Raw genomic sequence first — 26,230 nt, 5'->3', positions numbered from 1 at the left:
AGGATGACTGGCTAGATGTAATAAGTTTCTTTTTCATTAAAAACTATTGCGGTTACGTTTGAGTCACATTCATTATTCTGCACTTGATAGGTGAATGTGTTACGTTACGTATCCGTTCTCCATCAAATTAGAATTCTTCATTGACATGTATGACAAACTTTAGAGATGAAAGGAAATATATCAGGGTGATGGATAAAGCAGAGAATAACCAATGCCCTTCTTCAGAATGACTCTAGATTGTTGGTTACATCTGCCAACAGTTGAGAGTGACTGAGAAAACAAACTCAATTGAGATTATCAGACTAAGATATGTTGAAAAACCTATTATTTAGTGTAATATTAATAACAATCTTACATTTCTTAACATTTCTGTAGTTTATCTTGCATGTCTTGCATGTAAATGCACTCACAGGGTGCTATGCTTGTGGTTAAATTGATTAAATTTCTTCAAGAGTAGACTATTGAAAATATCACATAGAATTTAGAAGATTCTATGGGCTGTCATTGGTTTAGCATGCAAAGAAGTAAGCCTTCTCCTTCTATTTCTGAAAGAAGTACTTCTTAAAGTCTTAAGGGCTGTATTATTTATTATTTCAGAGAGAATAATTTTCAAGGCAGGAATTTTTCTTTAAAAGAGTTGTGCCGAAAACAATATTTAGTTTTTCATTTTGGAAAAATTAAAAAAAATCAACCAACAGGGCATAATCGCATTCATATAGTGGGATGAAGGATAAAAAATGAAAACCAAGATGATTCATCTGAACATGTATATTCAGATAGACTTATTAGCTCACACTACACAGTTTGCTGATACTAGCAGCAGCTAAGGTGCTTGTCCCTTGAAAACCTACTAATGACCTAGCTTAAAGCATCGAGTTTTCTGTAGATCAGTGGTATAGCATCAGAGTGTGAAATGCAATAGTCTAGAGTTTGACTCCTTTATCCCATGATGGTGACAAAACAAGTACCATCTTCATTCAATTACTGAGCTCAAATTAACCATCTCTCTCTTTTATTTGCATACACAATCCTTTGGACATTGTTGATCCTGGCAATATGCAGGATGCTCGACACTTTAGAACCTAATTAAGGCCTGCTTCAACTTTGTGTTCTCTATAACTAAATTTGAAGGTCTGGGGTTTGATTAATGGTGAAGGCTCTGATCTTTTGTTCATATCATGCTTGTGAAAAAATGAACAACTTTCTAATTACCTTTATAATTGGTCTGAATGACACTGGATGGTTTTTCCCAACATGTGTTCCTGCATTTCTAACACTATTCTATTTCCAGGTGAGGACATTGCAATTTGTTCCAGTTTGCCAGAAAATGTTAACATGTAAGATTGTTGTTTTTGTTACCTTTGGTTTCATTACATTGGAGAATTGATTTTGTTTCCTGGCAGCTAGAAAACGTGCAAGGTACTATATACAATGAACAGATACTCTGGTTCGTTACTTTGGTATTGGTGTTAATCCTTCTACACCAAGAAAGGTATGTGATTACCAAATATCAAATTCATAATAATCATAATTGCAAATTTCCTTGGTACATTTGTTAAACATGCACTAATATAGTAACAAAGAATAGTCTCCACAAAAACTTATTTGCGTAAATATGATTTGTTTGCATTAATATTTACCTCTTATCCTCTACTCACTTTTTTTACATCTCCCTGATCTCCTCCTCTGGCAATAATATCCTTCCATGAATAAGTTAAGATCAGAGTGTTTGTGAAAGGCCAACATCAAGTGTCATCAAATAGTGACATTGAAGTGTGAAAGTTATTTTTAGACTAAAACCAGAGCCTTGAAACATGTTTGATTGAGCAGCTAAATCAAAAGAAAAAAGAGAGTAACCATATCTGTGACAGACTAAAATTTTTAACTAATCAATTGCAGGGGTTACAAAAATATAGAAATATGTTTTGCTGAAAAGAAAAAACCTCCCATCCATTTCTTATTGGTCACCTTTTTTTATAACACCATGTTTGAATACTGGGTTGTATTTCCTCTTAGCTCAATTAATGTTTCCTTTTACTTTCTTCAGGATGCCAAGAGCATACTATTAGATACCTTCACTGGAAAAACACATTTACTGTTTTAAAATGTTTTAATTGTTACAAATTCTTAATGTTTCCTTCTTTTATTGGAAATGTAAATTCCTTTGTTTGCAAGAGATTGATGTTATAATGTTAATGACCTAGGATAATACAATAGGACAATAGAGAACTTGATTAAGTGCAAAGGTTACATAAGGTAACACATGTCCTAGAGCAAAACTTTAAATAGACAAGTTGCACGCATTTTTGTCAGTTGTAGCTTTAGGATTTAGTAGTGTATATTAAAGTTTGGTTGGCTGATTTAAATCCACAGTGTAGTGATGTTATTCCACACTTAGACATAACAATTGAACTTTAATAACTAGAAACCAGATAAGGTTGTGTCTGGACAAATTTATGGGCTAAAAATTAAATCTTGTATAATCAATTATTAGTGATTTTAAATTTTTTAGCTCTAGCTAAGGCCTTATCACCAATTTACTGTACATTATCTACTTTTAATAAACTAATATGGCTTAGCCTTTAAGAAATGTCTCCTGAGACTCATGCTCTGTAACATATAGCTGCTGAAATGCTTTTTAGTTGTTACTGTTGCCATGATTGTTCTATTATGACCTGCAAAACGATTTGATGCAATGCTTATGTACTTAACACTCTAGAAAACAATCATAGAACAGGAACAAAGCAGTTACCCTTGTGGAAGACACAGGGGCCCTTTGCTGGGTTATTGTGTTGTTAAACTCTCTTCACCCAGGAGTAGAAATGGAAACTGGTGAACTGTTAAACCTTTAACCCCCGTGAGTGACAAAGACAGAATTTTTCCTTATTATATCTATACAATATCATGTAGACAAGTGACAAATTCTCCAAACTAACAAAATAATAATTGTTTGGTAGACAGTGAGGAGAATTACAAATGAGATCTTGGGAGTTAAAGGATTAAGGAAGCCTGAAAAAATGATGCGGGTAGTAGGGGGCATTGATGTTCCTCAAGGCAGTTTCTTGGGGCCACTCTTGTTCAACATATTCATCTATGATTTAAAGTTTGTTGTTCAAGTTTCTTCCTTGCATGCAGAGGCTCTACGCTGGTGACACAAAAGCTTATGCATCAAATTTTAACATTAAAGCTTTGGAACTCTTTCTTTACTATGATCTGAAGAAGCTTATTCATGGTCTGGCAAATTATTCCATTAAGTTACAGAAAAAAGATTCTTAAATTTTTTTTTGACGAAATGAAGGTTCCAAATATGATATCAAATCAATAAAAATTATGCAAGTGTCTTAGAAGTCACTCAGAATTTGATCTTTTTCTGACACATTGAGTTTTGACTGTAAGTGTCACTAGCACACTGGACATGGTTTTCCATGGTATTCCATGGTGAGCAGTTTTTATACATTTTGGTGAAACCAACCCTGAACTTTTAAAGGAATTTAATAAATTTTACTTCTCTTGAATACATCAGCTTTTACATTATATAATCAGATAGTTTGGTAATAAATGTTTTTTGGTATGACTATGGTTGACTGTAAACCATAGTCACTAGCTAAATGTGATCATGGTCAGACACTTTATAAACAATAGCAAGAAAACCTAAGCTATTTTTCGCGCGCAGTGTCAGTTTTCACCTGTTTTCGATTGATATGTCAATATCTCGTGCATTCTCTGCTTTCTCTCCTGTATTGGATTGTTGTGTTGGTATCTTGCGCATTCTCAGTTTTCAACTTCATTCGATTATAACATTCCGCATATTGCGTGTTCTCCGTTTTCTCCTGTATTCAATTTTTTCTTTAACATTTCGCGCATTCCCAGGTTTCTCATGTATTCGATTATTTTCATCCTGTATGAATATGAAACGGGAATATAAAGTATATTACCATTATCATCACTCTTGAGGGAAATGAGAAATTAAAAAATGACAACAATGTCAACAAAACAGTCTGAACAATCACGTAAGAGTGCGAGCGGGCTAAAACGCCAAAATCTTTACTCTAGCACAGTCTGAACAGTCAGCCTGAGCGACAGTGATAGTAGTTCTTTCTGTGATTCTTTCTCCTTATTGAGTACATCGAGCTAATGCTTTTGGTGCTTTCACGTGGTAGAATAGCGAGCGTCGCGAGATTTGGTTTTATCACACATCGTGGACACTCGTGGATATATCGTGGACATATACCAAGCAGGACGCCGTTAGACATCTGCATTTTTATCTTTGCTGAGTCGAAACAGTTGTAGCCGAAACGTCCAGAACAATATATTTTTTGGCCAGTGTCAACTTTTCTAAATTCTTTTTACCAAAATTTTTAATAAGCCTGGCTACACACCGAATATTTTTACTTATACACTCATGTGACCGTAGTGACTATGATGTAACGCCTATAGAACGCCTCTTCAATTTTGATTTCGTCCATATTGGAGTTGAAGGACTCTTGCTGGTGGGCGATGGTAAGATCGACCAAAGTTGCATTTCGTTGGGATTTGTTTGATTCTATCAGGTAACTACAAGTATCATTATAAACTTTTCTAATTAAGAAGTATACGTAAAGAAATTCTAAATCTAGAGCTTTAGTTGCCCTAAAAAGGGCTGGAGAAAGCTGAGATTGTGTAACATTTTCAAATTACATCGAAACGTGTGATCTTCAAGAAAATTGCGAGACCATGTGGAAAATTTCGCTCGTAATTCTCGATTTTGAAACAAAATTTTAGAAAGCGGTAGGAATGAAAAAGGAGTGGGTGAAATGGACAAAAAGGTACACGTGGCTGCTGCTCTATGGTTTTACTGCTCACAGTATGACAAGTTCTAACACAGACCGCTGCTTTTGCACATACAATACTAGTTCGCGAGGGGCGATCAGATCTTCTTTGTATACCAACCCTACCAGACTCAGTAATTTTCAGGAGAAAAATGACGCGACCAAGCCTTATCAATAACTGATTACTGAGAATTAGTTTTGATGTACAGTGGAAGACGGATCAGTTCACTTGCTATGTGAGAGTCTTCTGTAGAAAAGGAGAAATGAGCAATCGATCACGGATATTATTTGGAAAAGGCTTCGAAAAAACTTCCAATGAAGTATTTTGGGGTATGAACCATGTTCAAAACAGAAAAGTACTCACGCCTGCCTAAATTATGTGTGTCTTGAAAACTATATGCACACTTTGAAACTTAGATAAGTTCATCCATCCTGAATTTGAAGGTAAAATATCATACTTTATAAAACAGAAGAAATGTTTTCATTAATATTATAATACTTTTCGGGATCGGTCAGCTTGCGTTTCGACATTTAACACGTGTAATTTAGCCATGGTCGAATCACGAGTAGGTAAAATCGCTTTCAGAACAGAAACATGTCTTTTCATTTTTATGGTGATACGTCTCTTTTTATTGCCGGTAAATTGCTTCTAAATTTATTGTAAATTTTTGTTTTGTTTTGTTTTATTAATGTTAGTATGGTTTCATTAAATCTGTCAACAGTCAGTCGGATACACGCTAACTCTGAGGGCTATGGCTATCGGTTCTAACCTTTCATGTGTTAGATTTGGAACTTGGATTGATCACTTTATCACCGAAGAGAGGCAAACATGGGCAATAAATCTTACTGAAGAATGAGGTCACGTAGTACCGAGTAACTGCAACCCAGTCTTTTACTTTCACGCGCGGTTTATTTATCACGCTCACGTGTCCTTCCATTGACTTCATGACCCGATAATATTAGGAAGTGTCATACTTAGGAAGTGTGATACTCAGGAAGGTAACTGAATTGCACGTTACGTCCGACAAACCCCAATTTCCTGAGGATCGCACAGATTATCAGGTGAGCGTATCTCTCTGTTATTTTGAAAATTTTCCTTCTACAGAGCCTTTTATGAAATGATTTTCCCCAAAAGGAAATTGTTCAATTCAGCGAACTCGATCGGGTGCGAACGAACAAGATCCTCTTACGCCGAAAATTTTGCGCAGATAGTAGGCCTGTCGTATTTTTCATTCAAAACAAAAAGTCGCCAATTGTGTGAACAGCAACACATCCTTTCCCCATTTCCTTTCCACTTGCAAACATTTCCTCGAGTGTAAAAATACGCACTAATCTAAAAGTACATAATTTTCTAAAAATTTGTTCCAAATTTTACCATTTACGATGTACGAACTTGGCGCTTCATATCGTTTCCAATTTACCTTTTTCTGGAGGCAGAAGAAACCACGATGAATCCAAGCTGTTAGTCGATCTGTTGCTAATGTAACTCAGCCATGAGAAGTGATATAATGTGTAACCTTTGAACGAAAATTGAAAACAAGTCTAACCATAAGTTCGCGTGATTTTACAAAGGGAGACAAGGGACACGCACTGTAATGTAACTCGACCTCGCTTTGAAGGACCTTGCGGGCTACACCAACTTTACTCTACACGTTAACGATTACTTGTGAAGTAGCCACTTGCAAAATTTTACCTCTGATGCGATAACCTAGAAGGAAAATTGATTATTTTGAAACCATTATCAAATAGAAGCTATGAGTATGCAAAAGGAAAAAAAAAAGCTTTGATTTTCTTGAATTTTACGTTCCCACACATATTTTCATGGGAATTTTGCTGAATTTTTTTTGTTACAGATTCCAGAGATGGATAGTCGACCCAATCCAGGGCCTAAAATCCCACAAGAGGATTTAGATGAAGAGGTACAGTTTACCATATTGTGAACATGATAATATTATTATTTTTTTAAAGAGGTCACTGTAACGAATCCTGCAATCTGATTGGTTCTTTACCCGGTCGGTTTTTCCTGTCTGTTTACCCGTTCTGTTCTTCCTTTCCCTGCCCACGGGCCATGGTAACGCCTTCGTGAATCGCCGGTTACATCCCAAATTTCGTTGTCATTTTTCATAAATATATCTCGTTTTCCCGGCTTGTACCGTAAGTTACACACAGAAACTGAAGGAAATTTTTGAGCAAACAAACGAGTAAACTCTCACAACTTCAAAATAAAAAATTTGAATTTACTCACAATTACTTTCCTCGCCGTTTACTTAATGAACAGAGGTAAATCTTCGTACATGAATGAATCGTCGATGAGAGTGAATAATACTTTCCATCAGATCATTGACTGTTTTTGAAGAAAACATTGTCGAGACAGTCCTTGCCAAACTATTTCCGTTGTTTTTCAAATGTTCTTACGCATTTTTTTGTTACGCGCTCTCTAATTGACAGGTGTCAGATTGTGACAGGTACTTGTAAAAATAATGTTTCAAAGTTTGTTTGGAAGCCTTTTAAATCACCTTTATCGTTACGGAAAATGAAAATGTTTAGCTGAGGCATCTCTCTCGAATTTGCATCACCTCTATTTTAACCACCATTTACTCGCTCAAAAATTGTTCAGTTCATGGAAGATCTTGCCGTATTTACAGCCCTAAATCATTCGGGTTCTCTCGGAAAGAATTTCGTCGAGTTTAAAAAAAATAAATATGTTATTTACCGGCTAAGGGTCGGTCCGTATGTGTGGCCTCGGTCACAGTTTTTCACCATACGGACCGGCAAGTAACATATATGTACGTGTGCGATACAAATCCAAACGAGTATACCCGCCTGGTGCTAGTGGGTAGATTTTCCTATTCTTTTCTGTAACGGACAAAGTGTGAAGCTTTGGTTGTTGTGGCTCTCTATTTGCCTTTGGTTTTGTCATTAACAAGGCTGCAGCTCGTACAGAACAATTTAGAGGGACATTTTAACAAAAGAGTATCACAATAACTGTTGTGTACTTTTTCAAATTTCTTTTCGCAACTTTAGGCCACTTTGCCATTTTAATGAGTAATATTGATGTTTTTATTGCTAGTCTGAGTTGAGATATATTAACCACATGTTCCACCTATTTGAGGACAAAATAAAAGGCAGATATACACTATGTATATTTTTGGATCGTTGCATTTTTGAGAACAGGAGTAAATAGATATATAATTTTCTTCCTTTCAACTTACACAAAATAGAATAAGAATAACATTATAGATATATTCTTGTCACTTGTTTTCTTGCAGTTCCTCTACTTATCTCTTTGCAGAGAAATTAATGGTATTATTATAATTTGGTCCATTTTGCTTTGAAACCTAAACCCTTTGGATGGAATCACTGATTGCTTCATTCAAAGAAACTTGCTCTTGAACCTTTTTCAAACAGATTGAAAACCAACGCGGTGTTATAATTGCTGAAGAAATCTTCAACTTGGAAGAAATTACACAGCAACTAGAAATGATGAAAGTTCTACTGTCCTTACTGCTGCTGTGTCTCCACTTTCACAGGTAAATTATCAGAAACAAAGATCGTTTACTAAGAAAACATTTCTGAGGTACATTTGTTTTACTTGACCAAAAAAGTAATGCAAAATGAAGATAAAAAAAAAAGATTAATGGCAGTAAATTTGCTTTGGTTATTCAAATGTTTGTGCCCTTCACCTCAATAGACTTAATTGGTTTCATCTGATTTCCTGCTCTAATGGTTGTGGAATGATGCCATGTATGATTTAAATTTAAAAAAATGGTAGAAGCCATTGACAAATGTAACCTAATACAGACCTAATAATTTGGTAAATTACCTTTCATATATTTGAATTAAATGTTGTTTATGCTACTTGATCAAGATCTTAAAAATCTATTCATGATTGCCTACCACTTAGATTTTTGGGTGAAAATCAAAAGCATCATATTGGTTATTATGTATTTTTATCAAGTCTACTTTGGTGTTTAAGTTATAGAGGACCTTGGGTGAAGCTTCATCATTTGGTAATCCTCACTGGTATAAGTCTTTTGTGACTGCTTTTTAAGTCAGTAAGGGACAAGAGTTTTACTGTTGTCTCAACTGCTTTTATTTGCAACATATATTTTTTTCCTTGTCATATAATTAATTTAAATGAGGAATTATAGATGATACCGCCTAAAAGGCTTATCTATGGCTAATTTTGTAAAAAAAAGGTGCTGAAAAAAACATATTTACAAGTAAATATAGGGTGGTTAAGAATCCCAGTTTTCTTGTTGGGGGATACCAGTTGACAATTCATAACTCAGCAAAGGAATTAAATTTTGAACATGATGATCAGTCAACTAAGAACAAATTCTGTGGGTGCATGATGGGAAGCTCAAGTTAATCAGTTGTTCAGTCTTACCAAACACCATGCCAAGGTGTCTATGCTCAGCTCACTCAAATGAATGTTTTGAAGACATTGTGAAAAGTGACTTGTGACATTGTTTTATTCATTTTCAGCGATGCTCCCTTTGAGAGAGATTAGACTCATAAAAATTTGACAAAGAAAGAAGGTAATATTACACTTACATCACTTTTACGCTGATCAATTTGACTATCACCTGAGCCTGGGGGGTGAGGAATTTGAACCTTGCCTGGCTGGGGTGGGGAATTTTAACTGTGTCAAGTCTTTCCAATGGAATACAGGTCTCTTATCTTTCACTATGGTGGTTTTAAAGGTGAAGAGTTCATTTGAAAGAAAGGGTTCACAAGGGCTAGGTTTAAGCTTGGTCAATGAGTAGAAATACATTGAGCTGAGCTAAAACTTGACCCCAGAAATGTTGGATGGGTAGAACACACTTAAGAAAAGTCCTTTTTCTTCTTACATAACTCAGTTAAAGTAAAAAGGAGTCTAACAATTGCTTTTGTTACAGAGAAAAAATTTATACCTGTGTTTTATACCTATGTTTGAGACACAATTCCACAAGTCATTATGGTATATTGATGTTTTGCTGAATTGATGTAAAAACTCCCATTCTTAGAGGTCACCTTTTTAAATATAACACAGAATTTGAATACAGGGTTGTACTTCATCCAAGTTCACTTAATGTTTTCTTTTTATTTTATTCAGGTTGATATCAAGAGCGTAGATAGCTTTGCTGCAAAGAAATATTTTCTAAGTCCTATTAATTAGTTGTTAGTATATGCTGCCCTAATTTTAAAAGATAAAATTTTAGAACATGGCAAAGGCTTTCATTTGTATTATCCATAAAATATATGGCACTTTTATATAACTCAGCTTTGAAGTTAGCCTTTTTTAAGTCTCGAAATTGTAAAGTATTTTTAGTAGTTTTCACTGCCATGCTTTTAATAGATTGTACTTATGCCCAGTGTAAGGCTGACTTGTTTATATTGTCGCTAAACTATGGTTTGGCTTTGAAGTAATCCTTTGTCAGTGTCATGAACTTTAAGTGAGTCAATTAAAATGCATTTTAGTGGTTTTTGCTGCCATATTGTCTTCATGTCCTGCTAAAGGCTTTGATGCAATACTCATGTACTTTATACTCTAGAAACTAACCTTATTCTGGTTGTCATGACTTTCATCTCCCCTCAAAATGATCTTTACTGAATTTGTTACATTGGCCTTCAAAAGAGATACAAACAACAGCCTCCATTTGGTGTCACAATTATGGGAAAAGGAGTGGGGAGGGAAGAGGATAACCTGCAATGGACTTGATTCCCATCCAGTGGGATTAGCAATATTTTTTGTCCCTCAGTTCAACAGAACTGGGATAAGCTGCAGCTGGATGGGCTGCATGGCTCAGGTGTAGACCTTTTCAAATTCTGTACATCTGGAAAATTTTACATTTTACTTTCCTTGTGTTGCAATTTTTAACAATCTGATATTTATTAATTTCCATGCTGCTTTATACCCCTCTTACTCCTCAATGGAAATATATTTTACATTTGTGTTATTTTACAGAGTTACAAAAAACTGTTTCCTTAACAAACAAATTTCAGCAAAAGACAGTTTGGCTCATTTGGTTTTATTCGTAACACATTTTGTTGTCTGGTGAATTGAATCATCTGTTCTGTGGCTGAAATCTCATGACAGGTCATAAGTTTACAAAGTGAAGTAAAGTAGGATTGATCTTCAAGGTGTCTGTTGAGAGCAATGAACTTTGTTCTAATAGGAGTTCCACAAGAATGGTACAGGGGAGTTTAAGAAATAAATTAATCCTTTTCTGGGTTTGTGTTATACCAAAATTTGATCTTCATTTATATCAAACAAGTACATGACAGCTGGACATTTGGCACACCCAACCATGCAAAAAGTACATTCTGCGCTAAAAAATAGCCCTTGTTTCAACTGATGTACTGTTCCAATCACATGTCTTCAGTGCTCCATTTATATGAATGTCTGTGCAGCAGCTTTGTTTGCTAACATGGCAAATCATTTGTTCTAAAAGCCATTGGAGCAGTTCACACCATCCTAGTGGTATCCTGGTCTAATGTTAAATCTGTTTGGGAGAGGATCTGGGCCCTTGTACACGGGTTTTTCTTTCAAAAGGAAAAAAAAGGGGAAAAAAATATATGTTAAAAAAAACATGGCAGAGTATTGATTACTAAATTTATTTGTTCAAAAGTGCAAAAATAAAAAAAATCCTTGATGCTACTTGATTTAAGTCAAGTGAGCTTCAAATTAACCCTTTAATTCCCAGAAGTGATTAACATGGAACTTCTCCCTATAATATTCATACATTATCCTGCAAGCAGATGTTGAGAAAACTTCAACTTATTGGGAAGAAGTTATCTTGATCTAACACTAAATTCTAATAACTGATTTACAAGGAAATGTGTGGCAGCTAGAGAGGAGAATTAACAACGAAATCTTGGGAGTTAAAGGGTTAAACCCCTCATACTCTAACATCAGTGAGCATATTCTCCACACTGTTCTCTATACATTTCTTGAGGTGCTAACAAGGAAAATTTGTTTGTCAATCAAGAGCTTCTTGTTTGAATGAGTAGGTGATCATTTTCTTTATTCTTGTGGCTTCAACATTTTAATCAGCAATGAAATTGTACAGAGGAATTAAATACCAGTCACTTTTAGAGGTCAAAGGGTTAAAGGGACAAAAGTACCTAACAGTTAAGATCTCATAAATAACTCTCCTCACTGTTTGCCATACAGGTGGAAAAAAACAATGAAGCAAAATAATGTAGCTTACACCTCTTATATTCAGATGAAACTTTACTTTAAACAGTGTTATTTCCTTAAGTCTGTTTAACATCAATAAAACTCAACATAAATGATTTTCTGCCTGTTGGAAAATCCTTATTTCATCAAAGCCTATACATTATCAATGTTTTCTTTTTACACACAGGCTACATGCACAATCTTATTCCAGACACCTGCTATTCAGTTAATTAGTATCAGTGTCTTCTCACGCCTATCGTTATTTGGAACTAAAAGAAATGCAAATACGAACACGCAGAGCAAAACATCGTGAACTCAAATCAAAGGGCTCTGAGAGCCAGCTCATTCATGTAATGGATAATTTTTATTGTATCTGTTATTGCTGGTCATGGGAATTATTTGGGGTGACCTCCCATTCAGAAGCTAATTTCTTGGCCTATGTCCCCTCCTGTGAAGCCCCATTTTTTCTCATGCATCTCCCCTAAACCCCAGGAGGATCCCCATAGAATTCTAGTAGTCCCTTAATTGAGATTTTTCTTTATCCTCATCTCTTGTCTGCTTTAATATTGTATTGATATTGTAAGGAGAAATTCTGTTTTAGTCACTTGTGGGAGTTGAGGGGTTAAAGTAAATGTGCATAGGACAGGAATAGGACCCCTCCCTCTGCTAACCTCTAATCAATCACACCTGTCCAGCCAGATCATTTGATTTCTAAATTCTCAATTCTCAGCGGATTTTGTAAAACTAACTTGTAAAGTTCACAGGGATTAAATGTTTTTTTAAAATACCCTGCTCAGGTTGGCCCAGTCACTAGTTATAACTACAGAAACATAATACCTGGCTGGTGTGGCTAGATGAGAAACTTTTATAATGAAATATATTTACTGTTAAAAGTACAGTGTTCTTTTTTCCACATTGTGATTTCAAAAATCATTATGGTATGATCTTTTCACATACAGGATTTCCCCTCACATGAAAACATTCCTTCATATCATGAAGCCAGTGCCTGGTAGGTCTTTCACTTCATGAAGAAAGGAGCTCAAGAACTTTTTACAAGTTCCTATTCCAGTCATAGTTTTACACCAGTTACTAATCCAGTCTGTTGGCGCTGTTTCCTTCTTAATTATCCCTTTTGTTTCTAGATCGGTAAGCTTAGCTTTTACTTCGTTTTGAAGGGCTACCGGTATCCTTCTTGAAATGTGCTGAACAGGCACTGCTGTTGAGTTGACTGTGAAGCTACTACAGCTGATGTGTCTGAGTCCCTCAACGACATCTCTGTGATCTTGTAGTATACTTTGTGTAGTTAGAGGGACATGCTTCCTGTGTAGGCTTAGGACTTCGGCTAAGGAGTCCCAACTTTTGACAGGTTTGGGCAAATAGCAAGGGTTTGTTTGAACCACTGAATACTTAAAACTCGAGAACTTGAGTTTGTGAACCGTATGTGACTCCAAGACTGACTACGCCCAGAGGATTCGTAATTTATCGATCAAACAGCAGGAGCTTTGTTTTGCTTTGTTCCAAAGGTGGATTCCTTGTGTAATGATAGATAAATCTCTGTGGCTGAGTACATTGCAAGTCGCACCAGTATCAAGTTGGCACTTGCTGGGGGTTTCATGCTTGGCTTGTTTACTGTAAAAGCTGAGGGTCGCAAACCATCGTTTACCATAGAATTCAACAGTCGAGATTTATTCAAGTTCCAAAATCGATTCCTCGGAACGTTTCATAGTTTTCTGCCAGAAGATTGACTTCACTTTTCTTTCTCGTCATGCAGACAGAGGCGAAATGATGCCCTTTTTGACAGAAATTGCATTTTTGATTGTACACTGGACAATCCATTCTTTTGGTGTGACGCTGTTGTTTACCACAAAACTTGCACTTTTTATTTCCAGAATGGCTCTTCTTCTTTTGTGATTCCTCTCTCTTCTTTCCTTCTCTGTCTTTGCCACTTGACTGCCTCCTGAAATCCTTGCCTTTTCCTTTCTCTGTTGCGTTTATTTTTTTCTTTAGTTGGTCCATAGTCGGTTTTCACGGACGCCGTCTGCTCACTGATCAGAGCGGGCAATGTCGAGAGCTTTATCGAGTGTGAGGGATTTCTCTCGCAGAAGCTTCCTTTTTGTACCCTTTTCGAGAAGGCTAATGGCTAATCTATCGAAGATTAATTCATCATCAAGTAATCCAAACCCACACGACGATGCATATTTTCGTAGACGAGTGACGAAGCTGTCAACGGACTCTCCTGAATTTTGCTCACAAGAATTGAAAATATACTGCTCGTAAACAACATCGGGTTTCGGTTTCAAGTGGTTTTCCAACGCAGTCATGCATGCTTGCACGTTGTTCCTCTCTTTGGCAGAAATGTTGAGGTTAAGAAATGTTTGAAGACAGTCTTTTCCCCATCACGGAGCGAAAAGATGCTAATCTTATTTTTGAATCTCGTTTGTCGAAGCCGGTCGCAATTTCATAATCCTCCCATTGTTGACGAAAAAATTCACAGTTACTCACAAGGTTTCTCTTGAAACCATTGGAGCAGGCGCAGCGAAATTAGATGGTGCTCATACATGGCGCGGATGTTGCCACAGTCCGAGGCGATTTGGATGCTGTGACACAGGTCGAGCCAGTAGTCATTTGCACACTTGCGAGCAATCCTCTTGACGTTGTTGCGAGCAGCTCTGTAGGCAGCCAGTGTTTCCTTGGAGGGCTGTTTCTTGTGCTCGAGGAGTGCGGTGCTCTTGGCAGTGATGGCGGGCTTCATCTCCTTGATCCCCGCCTCGAACCAGTCTTCACTTTTTCTCTCCCGCATTCCGAAGGCGTCTGAGGCCGCCTCATACATGGTGTCTCGGATGTAGTTCCATCGCGCTGTGGCACTGTCAGTTGGACAATCCTCTAAGGCTTTCTCCATGGTCTCGGCAAAGCGTTCACGCGGTCCTGGGAGTGAAACTCTGGCTGTGCCAATACGGGGGCGTCCTTGCTGTTTGGAGCGATGAATGCGCTTGGGCTGGAGACGCACCTTGCTGCAGACCAAGGAGTGGTCCGTGTCGCAGTCGGCACTGTGGTATGTGCGAGTGATGAGCACGTGGTTGAGCAGGGACCTCCTGGTGATGACGAAGTCCAACTGGTGCCAGTGCTTGGATCTGGGGTGTCTCCAGGACACTCTGTGCTGCGGTTTAGTGGAGAAGAAGGTGTTGGTGATGCACAGACCATGGAAAGTGCAGAGTTCAAGTAGCCGCTGTCCGTTCTCGTTAAGCTTGCCCACTCCGAAGTGTCCTATGCATCGCGGCCATGAGTTGTGGTTCGAGCCTACCCGGGCGTTGAAGTCTCCAAGTAGGAACAGGTCTTCTTTCTGTGGGATCTCTCTGATCTTGGCTTCAAGCTCCTCGTAGAATGCATCCTTAGCCTCGGCTGTAGCGCAGAGTGTGGGAGCGTAGATGCTGAAGATGTTTGCTGGTCCAGAGGGGGTCGGGAGGCGGAGAGAGAGGATCCTTGCAGTCCCCTGAGAAGGAGGCTCCATTGAAGACAGGAGGGTGTTGCGCACTGCGAATCCGACCCCGTAGAGGCGGCGCTCTTCTGGCTCGAGTCCCTGCCAGAAGAAGGTGTAGTCCTTCTCCTTGAGACTGCCACTAGCGGGGAGGCGTGTCTCCTGAAGGGCGGCGATGTCGACCTTGAGTTTGGACAGCTCACGGTCGATGATGGCGGTTTTTCTGGCATCATGGATTTGCTGGAGGTCGTCAGAGAGGCCAGGACACATTGTTCTGACGTTCCAAGTAGCAAGCTGTAAGGCTGGTGATTTCTTGTTTCTTTGTTGTTTGCCTGGTGCGGGGGCTTTACAACCTGCCTGTCGGTTTTGCCTAAGCTCCAAGCACCCAATGGAGCAAGCAGGTTGTGGCGGGGTAGCAACTCAATTGTCCTGGGGCTGCCCGGCTTGAGGCGGGCGTTAGCTACCCAATGGGGCTCAAAGACCCCTCCCACCGTCGAGAGCAACCCCTGGCGCCCGGCTCTACGCCAAACGAGCCTAGACTTATAACCGGTAGACTGCTGCTCTCCGTGTTGTGCCTACGCTGGTCAGCGAAGCTGGAGTGACCTCTCCAGGTGCAGGCCTGGGCGGAAGATATGGAAATCCTGGTGTGCCCAGTCGCCAGGATCCCCCTCTCGGCGTTGCTGGTAGGGTCCGACGGAAAGGACGAGCCGATACGGTCGGTGCCAGCGCAGCTGCAGGAGTTGCCGGAAGGTTTCACGTTGTTCCACCAGCCGCCTACGGGGCTCTACTCCGGATTTTCTGTAAGGGTTTACTCCCATAGCCTTCACTTCTCCCAAAGCAACCACAAGGCAGTGGTGGTTCTGCGGTAGGTAGTACTGGGTTACAGGGTACCAGTAGCAGGCAAAATATGTACCAAACTATTAGTGATGTAACTCCATCTCGCTTTAAAGGACCTGGAGGCTAAATCTACTTTCGGAATACCTTCATTTTTTCACACATTAACGATTATTGTAGAAGTAGCCTGCTTGCAAAATTTTACTTATGGTGCGATAAACCAGAAGGAAAATTGATTATTTTAAAACCATGATCAAATGGAAGCTATGAGTATGCAAAAGGAAAAAAAAAGCTTGGTTTTCTTGAATTTTACGTTCAGACATATTTTCGCAGGAGTTTTACTGATTTTTTTTGTTACAGATTCCAGAGATGGATAGTCAACCCAATCCCGGGCCTAAAATCCCGCAAGAGGATTTAGATGAAGAGGTACAGTTTATCATATTGTGAAAACATGATGTTATGTACATAAGCGATACAAATCCAAACGAGTACACCGGCCGGGTGCTAGGAGTTGGATTCCCCTATTCCGTTCTGTAACGGACAAAGTCACGTTGAAGCTTTGATTGTTGTGACTCTCTATACGCCTTTGGTTTTGTCATTAACAAGGCTGCAGCTGGTACAGAACAAATTAGACAGACATTTTAATGAACTGAATGTGTTGGCTTGTGTGAGGGGAACTAACTCGTGATACGATCACCTGAAAAAAATTACTCGAGACCACGCTTACAATCAAGATGGCTGACTCAGATTAGTGCGCCGTACAATACTACGATACTAGACCACGTGACAGGCGCTCGACTCTCGTGTAGAAATAAATAACTAAATCCGATCGTGCCATAATGTGGCTACACAATTTGTGTAAGCCACACAAAAATGAACATCTTTCTTATTACCTTACATATAATTGGTCTGAATGACACAAGATGGTTTTTTACCAACTTGTGTTGCTGCATTTCTAACACTATTCTATTTGCAGATGAGGACATTGCAATTTGTTCTAGTTTGCCAAGAAATGTTAACATGTAAGATTGTAGTTTTTCTTATCTTTGGTTTCATTAAATTGAAGAATTGATTTTGTTTTCCACCAGGAAGAAAATGTGCAGGGTACTTTATACAATGAAGAGATACCAATGTTGGTGTTTGTTACTTTTGTATTGGTGTTAATCCTTCTGCACCAAGAAAGGTATGTGATTATCACAATGTCAAATTCATAATAATCATAATAATATTATAAATTTCCTTGGTACATTTGTTAAACATGCACCAATAAAGTAACAAAAATAGCCTCCACAAAAACTTGTTTGTATAAATATGATTTGTTTGGATTAATATTTACCTCTTATCCTCAACATACTCAGTTTTTATATCTCCCTGATCTCCTCCTCTGACAATTATTACATTGTTCCATGAATAAGTAAGATCAAAGCCTTTGTAAAAGGCCAACATCAAGTGTCATCAAATAGTGACATAAAATTTTTAAAGTTATCCCTAGACTAAAACCAGAGCCTTGAAACGTGTTTGATTGAGCAGCTAAATCAAAAGAAAAAAGAGAGTAACCATATCTGTGACAGACTAAAATTTTGAATTAATCAGTTGCAGGGGTTACCAAAATACAGAAATATGTTTGGCTGAAAAGAAAAAACCTCCCATCCATTTCTTAGTGGTCACCTTTTTTTATAACACCATGTTTGAAGACTGGGTTGAACTTCCTCTTACCTCAATTAATGTTTCCCTTTTACTCTCTTCAGGATGCCAAGAGCATACAATTAGATACCTTCACTGGAAAAATACATTTACTGTTTTAAAATGTTTTGTTGCAAATTCTTAATGTTTCCTTCCTTTATTGAAAATGTAAATTCCTTTGTTTGCAAGGGATCGATGTTGTAATGTTAATGAACTAGGATAAAACAATAGGACAATAGGGAACTTGATTAAGTGCAAAGGTTACATAAGATAACACATGTCCCAGAGCAGAACTTTAAGTAGACAAGTTGCATGCATTTTTGTCAGTTGTAGCTTTAGGATTTAGCTGTGTATCTTAAAGTTTGGTCAGCCAATTTAAATCCACAGTGTAGTGATGTTATTCCGTGCTTAGACACAACAATTGAGCTTTAATAACTAGAACCCAGATAAGGTTGTGTCTGGACAAATTTATTGGCTAAAAATTAAATCTTGTATAATTAATTATTATAGATTTTAAATTTTTTAAGCTGTAGCTAAGGCCTTATTGCCAATTTACTGTACATTATGTACTTTTAATAAACTAATATGGCTTAGCCTTTGAGAAATGTCTCCTGAGTCTCATGCTCTGTAATATATAGTTGATGAAATGCTTTTTAGTTGTTATTATGACCTGCAAAACGCTTTGATGCAATGCTTATGTACTTCATACTCTAGAAAACAATCATAGAACAGAAAAAAAGCAGTTGCCCTTGTAGAAGACACAGGGGCCCTTTGCTGGGTTATTGTGTTGTGTTCTTTAGCCAGAAACTTTACTCTCACAATAAACTCTCTTCATCCAGGGGTAGAAATGGAAACTGGTGAACTGTTAAACCTTAAATTCCTGTGAGTGACAAAGACAGAATCTCTCCTTACTATATCTATACAATATCATGTAGACAAGTGACAAATTCTCCAAACTAACAAAATAAGAATTGTTTGGTAGACAGTGAGGAGAATTACAAATGAGACCTTGGGAGTTAAAGGATTAAGGAAGCCTGAAAAAATGATGCAGGTAGTAGGAGGTGTTGATGTTCCTCAAGGCAGTTTCTTGGGGCTACTCTTGTTCAACATATTCATCTATGATTTAAAGTTTGTTGTTCAAGTTTCTTCCTTGCATGCGGAGGCTCTACGCTGATGACACAAAAGCTTATGCATCGAATTTTAACATTAAAGCTTTGGAACTCTTTCTTTACTATGATCTGAAGAAGCTTATTCATGATCTGACACATTATTCCATTAAGTTACAAAAAAGTGATTCTTAAAGTATTTTTTTGACGAAATGAAGGTTCCAAATGTGATATCAAATTAATAAAAATTATGCAAGTGTCTCAGAAGTCACTCAAAATTTGATCTTTTTCTGACACATTGAGTTCTGACTGTAAGTGTCACTGGACATGGTTTTCCATGATATTCCATGGTGAGCAGTTGTTATACATTTTGGTGAAACCAACCCTGAACTGTTAAATTACTTTAATAAATTTTACTTCTCTTGAATACATCAGCTTTTACATTATATAATCAGATAGTTTGGTAATAAATGTTTTTTGGTATGACTATGGTTGACTGTAAACCATAGTCACTAGCTAAATGTGATCATGGTCAGACACTTTATAGACAATAGCAAGAAAACCTAAGCTATGTTTCGCGCGCAGTGTCAGTTTTCACCTGTTTTCGATTGATATGTTAATATCTCGTGCATTCTCTGCTTTCTCTCCTGTATTGGATTGTTGTGTTGGTATCTTGCGCATTCTCAGTTTTCAACTTCATTCGATTATAACATTCCGCATATTGCGTGTTCTCCGTTTACTCCTGTATTCAATTTTTTCTTTAACATTTCGCGCATTCCCAGGTTTCTCATGTATTCGATTATTTTCATCCTGTATGAATATGAAACGGAAATAAAGTATATTACCATTATCATCACTCTTGAGGGAAATGAGAAATTAAAAAGTGACAACAATGTCAATAAAACAGTCTGAACAATCACGTAGGAGTGCGAGCGGGCTAAAACGCCAAAATCTTTACTCTAGCACAGTCTGAACAGTCAGCCTGAGCGACAGTGATAATAGTTCTTTCTGTGATTCTTTCTCCTTATTGAGTACATCGAGCTAATGCTTTTGGTGCTTTCACGTGGTAGAATAGCGAGCGTCGCGAGATTTGGTTTTATCACACATCGTGGACACTCGTGGATATATCGTGGACATATACCAAGCAGGACGCCGTTAGACATCTGATTTTTATCTTTGCTGAGTCGAAACAGTTGTAGCCGAAACGTCCTGAACAATATATTTTTTGGCCAGTGTCAACTTTGCTAAATTCTTTTTACCAAAATTTTTAATAAGCCTGGCTACACACCGAATATTTTTACTTATACACTCATGTGACCGTAGTGACTATGATGTAACGCCTATAGAACGCCTCTTCAATTTTGATTTCGTCCATATTGGAGTTGAAGGACTCTTGCTGGTGGGCGATGGTAAGATCGACCAAAGTTGCATTTCGTTGGGATTTGTTTGATTCTATCAGGTAACTACAAGTATCATTATAAACTTTTCTAATTAAGAAGTATACGTAAAGAAATTCTAAATCTAGAGCTTTAGTTGCCCTAAAAAGGGCTGGAGAAAGCTGAGATTGTGTAACATTTTCAAATTACATCGAAACGTGTGATCTTCAAGAAAATTGCGAGACCATGTGGAAAATTTCGCTCGTAATTCTCGATTTTGAAACAAAATTTTAGAAAGCGGTAGGAATGAAAAAGGAGTGGGTGAAATGGACAAAAAGCCAGGTACACGTGGCTGCTGCTCTATGGTTTTACTGCTCACAGTATGACAAGTTCTAACACAGACCGCTGCTTTTGCACATACAATACTAGTTCGCGAGGGGCGATCAGATCTTCTTTGTATACCAACCCTACCAGACTCAGTAATTTTCAGGAGAAAAATGACGCGACCAAGCCTCATCAATAACTGATTACTGAGAATTAGTTTTGATGTACAGTGGAAGACGGATCAGTTCACTTGCTATGTGAGAGTCTTCTGTAGAAAAGGAGAAATGAGCAATCGATCACGGATATTATTTGGAAAAGGCTTCGAAAAAACTTCCAATGAAGTATTTTGGGGTATGAACCATGTTCAAAACAGAAAAGTACTCACGCCTGCCTAAATTATGTAAATTATGTGTGTCTTGAAAACTATATGCACACTTTGAAACTTAGATAAGTTCATCCATCCTGAATTTGAAGGTAAAATATCATACTTTATAAAACAGAAGAAATGTTTTCATTAATATTATAATACTTTTCGCTATCGGTCAGCTTGCGTTTCGACATTTAACACGTGTAATTTAGCCATGGTCGAATCACGAGTAGGTAAAATCGCTTTCAGATCAGAAACATGTCTTTTCATTTTTATGGTGATACGTCTCTTTTTATTGCCGGTAAATTGCTTCTAAATTTATTGTAAATTTTTGTTTTGTTTTATTAATGTTAGTATGGTTTCATTAAATCTGTCAACAGTCAGTCGGATACACGCTAACTCTGAGGGCTATGGCTATCGGTTCTAACCTTTCATGTGTTAGATTTGGAACTTGGATTGATCACTTTATCACCGAAGAGAGGCAAACATGGGCAATAAATCTTACTGAAGAATGAGGTCACGTAGTACCGAGTAACTGCAACCCAGTCTTTTACTTCCACGCGCGGTTTATTTATCACGCTCACGTGTCCTTCCATTGACTTCATGACCCGATAATATTAGGAAGTGTCATACTCAGGAAGTGATACTCAGGAAGGTAACTGAATTGCACGTTACGTCCGACAGACCCCAATTTCCTGAGAATCGCACAGATTATCAGGTGAGCGTATCTCTCTGTTATTTTGAAAATTTTCCTTCTACAGAGCCTTTTATGAAATGATTTTCCCCAAAAGAAAATTGTTCAATTCAGCGAACTCGATCGGGTGCGAACGAACAAGATTCTCTTACGCCGAAAATTTTGCGCAGATAGTAGGCCTGTCGTATTTTTCATTCAAAACAAAAAAGTCGCCAATTGTGTGAACAGCAACACATCCTTTCCCCATTTCCTTTCCACTTGCAAACATTTCCTCGAGTGTAAAAATACGCACTAATCTAAAAGTACATAATTTTCTAAAAATTTGTTCCAAATTTTACCATTTACGATGTACGAACTTGGCGCTTCATATCGTTTCCAATTTACCTTTTTCTGGAGGCAGAAGAAACCACGATGAATCCAAGCTGTTAGTCGGATCTGTTGCTAATGTAACTCAGCCATGAGAAGTGATATAATGTGTAACCTTTGAACGAAAATTGGAAACAAGTCTAACCATAAGTTCGCGTGATTTTACAAAGGGAGACAAGGCACACGCACTGTGATGTAACTCGACCTCGCTTTGAAGGACCTTGCGGGCTACACCAACTTTACTTTCTACACGTTAACGATTACTTGTGAAGTAGCCACTTGCAAAATTTTACCTCTGATGCGATAACCTAGAAGGAAAATTGATTATTTTGAAACCATTATCAAATAGAAGCTATGAGTATGCAAAAGGAAAAAAAAAAGCTTTGATTTTCTTGAATTTTACGTTCCCACACATATTTTCATGGGAATTTTGCTGAATTTTTTTTGTTACAGATTCCAGAGATGGATAGTCGACCCAATCCAGAGCCTAAAATCCCACAAGAGGATTTGGATGAAGAGGTACAGTTTACCATATTGTGAACATGATAATATTATTATTTTTTTAAAGAGGTCACTGTAACGAATCCTGCAATCTGATTGGTTCTGATCGGTCTGTTTTACCTGTCTGTTTACCCGTTCTGTTCTTCCTTTCCCTGCCCACGGGCCATGGTAACACCTTCGTGAATCGCCGATTACATCCCAAATTTCGTTGTCATTTTTCATAAATATATCTCGTTTTTCCGGCTTGTACCGTAAGTTGCACACAGAAACTGAAGGAAATTTTTGAGCAAACAAACGAGTAAACTCTCACAACTTCAAAATAAAAAATTTGAATTTACTCACAATTACTTTCCTCGCCGTTTACTTAATGAACAGAGGTAAATCTTCGTACATGAATGAATCATCGATGAGAGTGAATAATACTTTCCATCAGATGATTGACTGTTTTTGAAGAAAACATTGTCGAGACAGTCCTTGCCAAACTATTTCCGTTGTTTTTCAAATGTTCTTACGCATTTTTTTGTTACGCGCTCTCTAATTGACAGGTGTCAGATTGTGACAGGTACTTGTAAAAATAATGTTTCAAAGTTTGTTTGGAAGCCTTTTAAATCACCTTTATCGTTACGGAAAATGAAAATGTTTAGCTGAGGCATCTCTCTTGAATTTGCATCACCTCTATTTTAACCACCATTTACTCGCTCAAAAATTGTTGAGTTCATGGAAGATCTTGCCGTATTTACAGCCCATAATCATTCGGGTTCTCTCGGAAAGAATTTCGTCGAGTTTAAAAAAAATAAATATGTTATTTACCGGCTAAGGGTCGGTCCGTATGGTGAAAAACTGTGGCCTCGGTCACAGTTTTTCACCATACGGACCGGCAAGTAACATATATGTACGTGTGCGATACAAATCCAAACGAGTATACCCGCCTGGTGCTAGTGGGTAGATTTTCCTATTCTTTTCTGTAACGGACAAAGTGTGAAGCTTTGGTTGTTGTGGCTCTCTATTTGCCTTTGGTTTTGTCATTAACAAGGCTGCAGCTCGTACAGAACAATTTAGAGCGACATTTTAACAAAAGAGTATCACAATAACTGTTGTGTACTTTTTCAAATTTCTTTTCACAACTTTAGGCCACTTTGCCATTTTAATGAGTAATATTGATGTTTTTATTGCTAGTCTGAGTTGAGATATATTAACCACATGTTCCACCTATTTGAGGACAAAATAAAAGGCAGATATACACTATGTATATTTTTGGATCGTTGCATTTTTGAGAACAGGAGTAAATAGATATATAATTTTCTTCCTTTCAACTTACACAAAATAGAATAAGAATAACATTATAGATATATTCTTGTCACTTGTTTTCTTGCAGTTCCTCTACTTATCTCTTTGCAGAGAAATTAATGTTATTATTATAATTTGGTCCATTTTGCTTTGAAACCTAAACCCTTTGGATGGAATCACTGATTGCTTCATTCAAAGAAACTTCCTCTTGAACCTTTTTCAAACAGATTGAAAACCAACGCGGTGTTATAATTGCTGAAGAAATCTTCAACTTGGAAGAAATTACACAGCAACTAGAAATGATGAAAGTTCTACTGTCCTTACTGCTGCTGTGTCTCTACTTTCACAGGTAAATTATCAGAAACAAAGAACATTTACTAAGAAAACATTTCTGAGGTACATTTGTTTTACTTGACCAAAAAAGTAATGCAAAATGAAGATAAAAAAAAAAAAGATTAATGGCAATAAATTTGCTTTGGTTATTCAAATGTTTGTGCCCTTCACCTCATTAGACTTAATTGGTTTCATCTGATTTCCTACTCTAATGGTTGTGGAATGATGCCATGTATGATTTAAATTTAAAAAAATGGTAGAAGCCATTGACAAATGTAACCTAATACAGACCTAATAATTTGGTAAATTACCTTTTATATATTTGAATTAAATGTTGTTTATGCTACTTGATCAAGATCTTAAAAATCTATTCATGATTGCCCACCACTTAGATTTTTGGGTGAAAATCAAAAGCATCATATTGGTTATGTATTTTTATCAAGTCTACTTTGGTGTTTAAGTTATAGAGGACCTTGGGTGAAGCTTCATCATTTGGTAATCCTCATTGGTATAAGTCTTTTGTGACTGCTTTTTAAGTCAGTAAGGGACAAGAATTTTACTGTTGTCTCAACTGCCTTTGCAACAATATTTTTTTCTTGTCACATAATTAATTTAAATGAAGAATAATTTATAGATGATATTGCCTAAAAGGCTCATCTATGACTAATTTTGTAAAAAAAGCACTGAAAGAAACATATTTACAAGTAAATATAGGGTGGTTAACAATCCCAGATTTCTTGTTGATTGATTCATAACTCAGCAAAGGAATTAAATTTTGAACATGATGATCAGTCAACTAAGAACAAATTCTCTGGGTGCACAACAGAAAGCTCAAATTAATCAGTTGTTCAGTCTTACCAAACACCATGCCAAGGTGTCCTTGCTCTGCTCCCTCAAATGAATGTTTTGAAGAAACAGTGAAAAGTGACTTGTGACATTGTTTTATTCATTTTCAGCAACGCTCCCTCTGAGAGAGACTGGACTCATCAAAATTTGACAAAGAAAGAAGGTAATTTTAAACTTAGCTCACTTTTATGCTGATCAATTTGACTGTCAATTGAGCCTGGGGAGTGGGGAATTTGAACCTTGGCTGGCTAAGGTGGGGAATTTGAACTGCGTCAAGTCTTTCAAATGGAATACAAGTCTTTCATCTTTCAATATGATGGTTTTAAAGGTAAAGAGTTCATCAGCAAATGGTTTGGAAGAAAGGGTTCTCAAGGTCTAGGTTTTAAAGCTTGGTCAACGAGTAGAAAATCACAGTTGTTGCTGATTTTGCTTTTACAAATTAGAAAAAAATAACCATCAGATCTGGCATTTATGCAGGGTATTTCAATGAAACAATCTTCAAATTTGAAGGATCAAATTGACCAATGCATATTTCTGGGAAACTTAAGGCCAATAGTATTTTTAAGCCCACACACTTCTTCCCGAGCTAAAACTGGACCCCAAAAAAGTTGTATGGGAAGATCATACTTCAGAAAGAGTTTTTTTTCTTCTTACATGACTCAGTTGAGATAAATTTTGTTATGGAGAAAATTTTTAACCTGTGTACCATTACCTATGTTTGAGACGCAATTCCACAAGTCACCACATTATATAGATGTTTTGCTGAATTGATGCAAAAACTCCCATTCTTAGAGGTCACCTTTTTTAGTAACACGGCATTTGAATACAGGGTTGTTCTTCATCCAAGTTCACTTAATGTTTCCTTTTTATTTCTTTCAGGCTGATATCAAGAGCATAGATAGCTTTGCTGCAAAGAAATATTTACTAAGTCTTATTAATTAGTTGTTAGTGTTTGCTGCCTTGGTTTTAAATGATAAAAGTTTAGGATATAGCAAAGGATTTCATTTGTATTATCCATAAAATATATGGCACTTTTGTATGGCTCAGCTCTGAAGTTAGCCTTTG

At 37.2% G+C, this 26,230-nt stretch overlaps 1 protein-coding gene and 1 long non-coding RNA gene across 2 annotated transcripts; one reads left to right on the top strand and one right to left on the bottom strand.

The window, feature by feature from the left end:
- The first annotated feature begins 4,468 nt into the window (after nucleotides 1-4,468).
- Nucleotides 4,469-10,245, top strand: LOC136283592 (uncharacterized). Its single transcript, XR_010718870.1, has 6 exons — nucleotides 4,469-4,550; nucleotides 5,531-5,870; nucleotides 6,662-6,727; nucleotides 8,217-8,338; nucleotides 9,297-9,349; nucleotides 9,907-10,245. It is a non-coding gene; the product is annotated as an uncharacterized lncRNA (long non-coding RNA).
- Nucleotides 10,246-14,467: 4,222 nt separating this feature from the next.
- Nucleotides 14,468-15,718, bottom strand: LOC131784009 (craniofacial development protein 2-like). Its single transcript, XM_059100786.2, has one exon. The coding sequence runs from the start codon at nucleotides 15,716-15,718 to the stop codon at nucleotides 14,468-14,470; it is 1,251 nt and encodes a 416-aa protein (XP_058956769.2).
- Between the last annotated feature and the right edge of the window lie 10,512 nt (nucleotides 15,719-26,230).

This window comes from Pocillopora verrucosa, chromosome 9, assembly GCF_036669915.1.
Source record: "Pocillopora verrucosa isolate sample1 chromosome 9, ASM3666991v2, whole genome shotgun sequence".
NCBI classification, from domain to species: Eukaryota; Metazoa; Cnidaria; class Anthozoa; order Scleractinia; family Pocilloporidae; genus Pocillopora; species Pocillopora verrucosa.
Note: the sequence above shows the minus strand (reverse complement) of the source record. Positions and strands in the feature narration are given on the sequence as shown.

Bases quoted from the DNA above. Each gene is read 5' to 3' on its own strand.
- LOC131784009 (XM_059100786.2), bottom strand. From the start codon at position 15,718: ATGTGTCCTGGCCTCTCTGACGACCTCCAGCAAATCCATGATGCCAGA.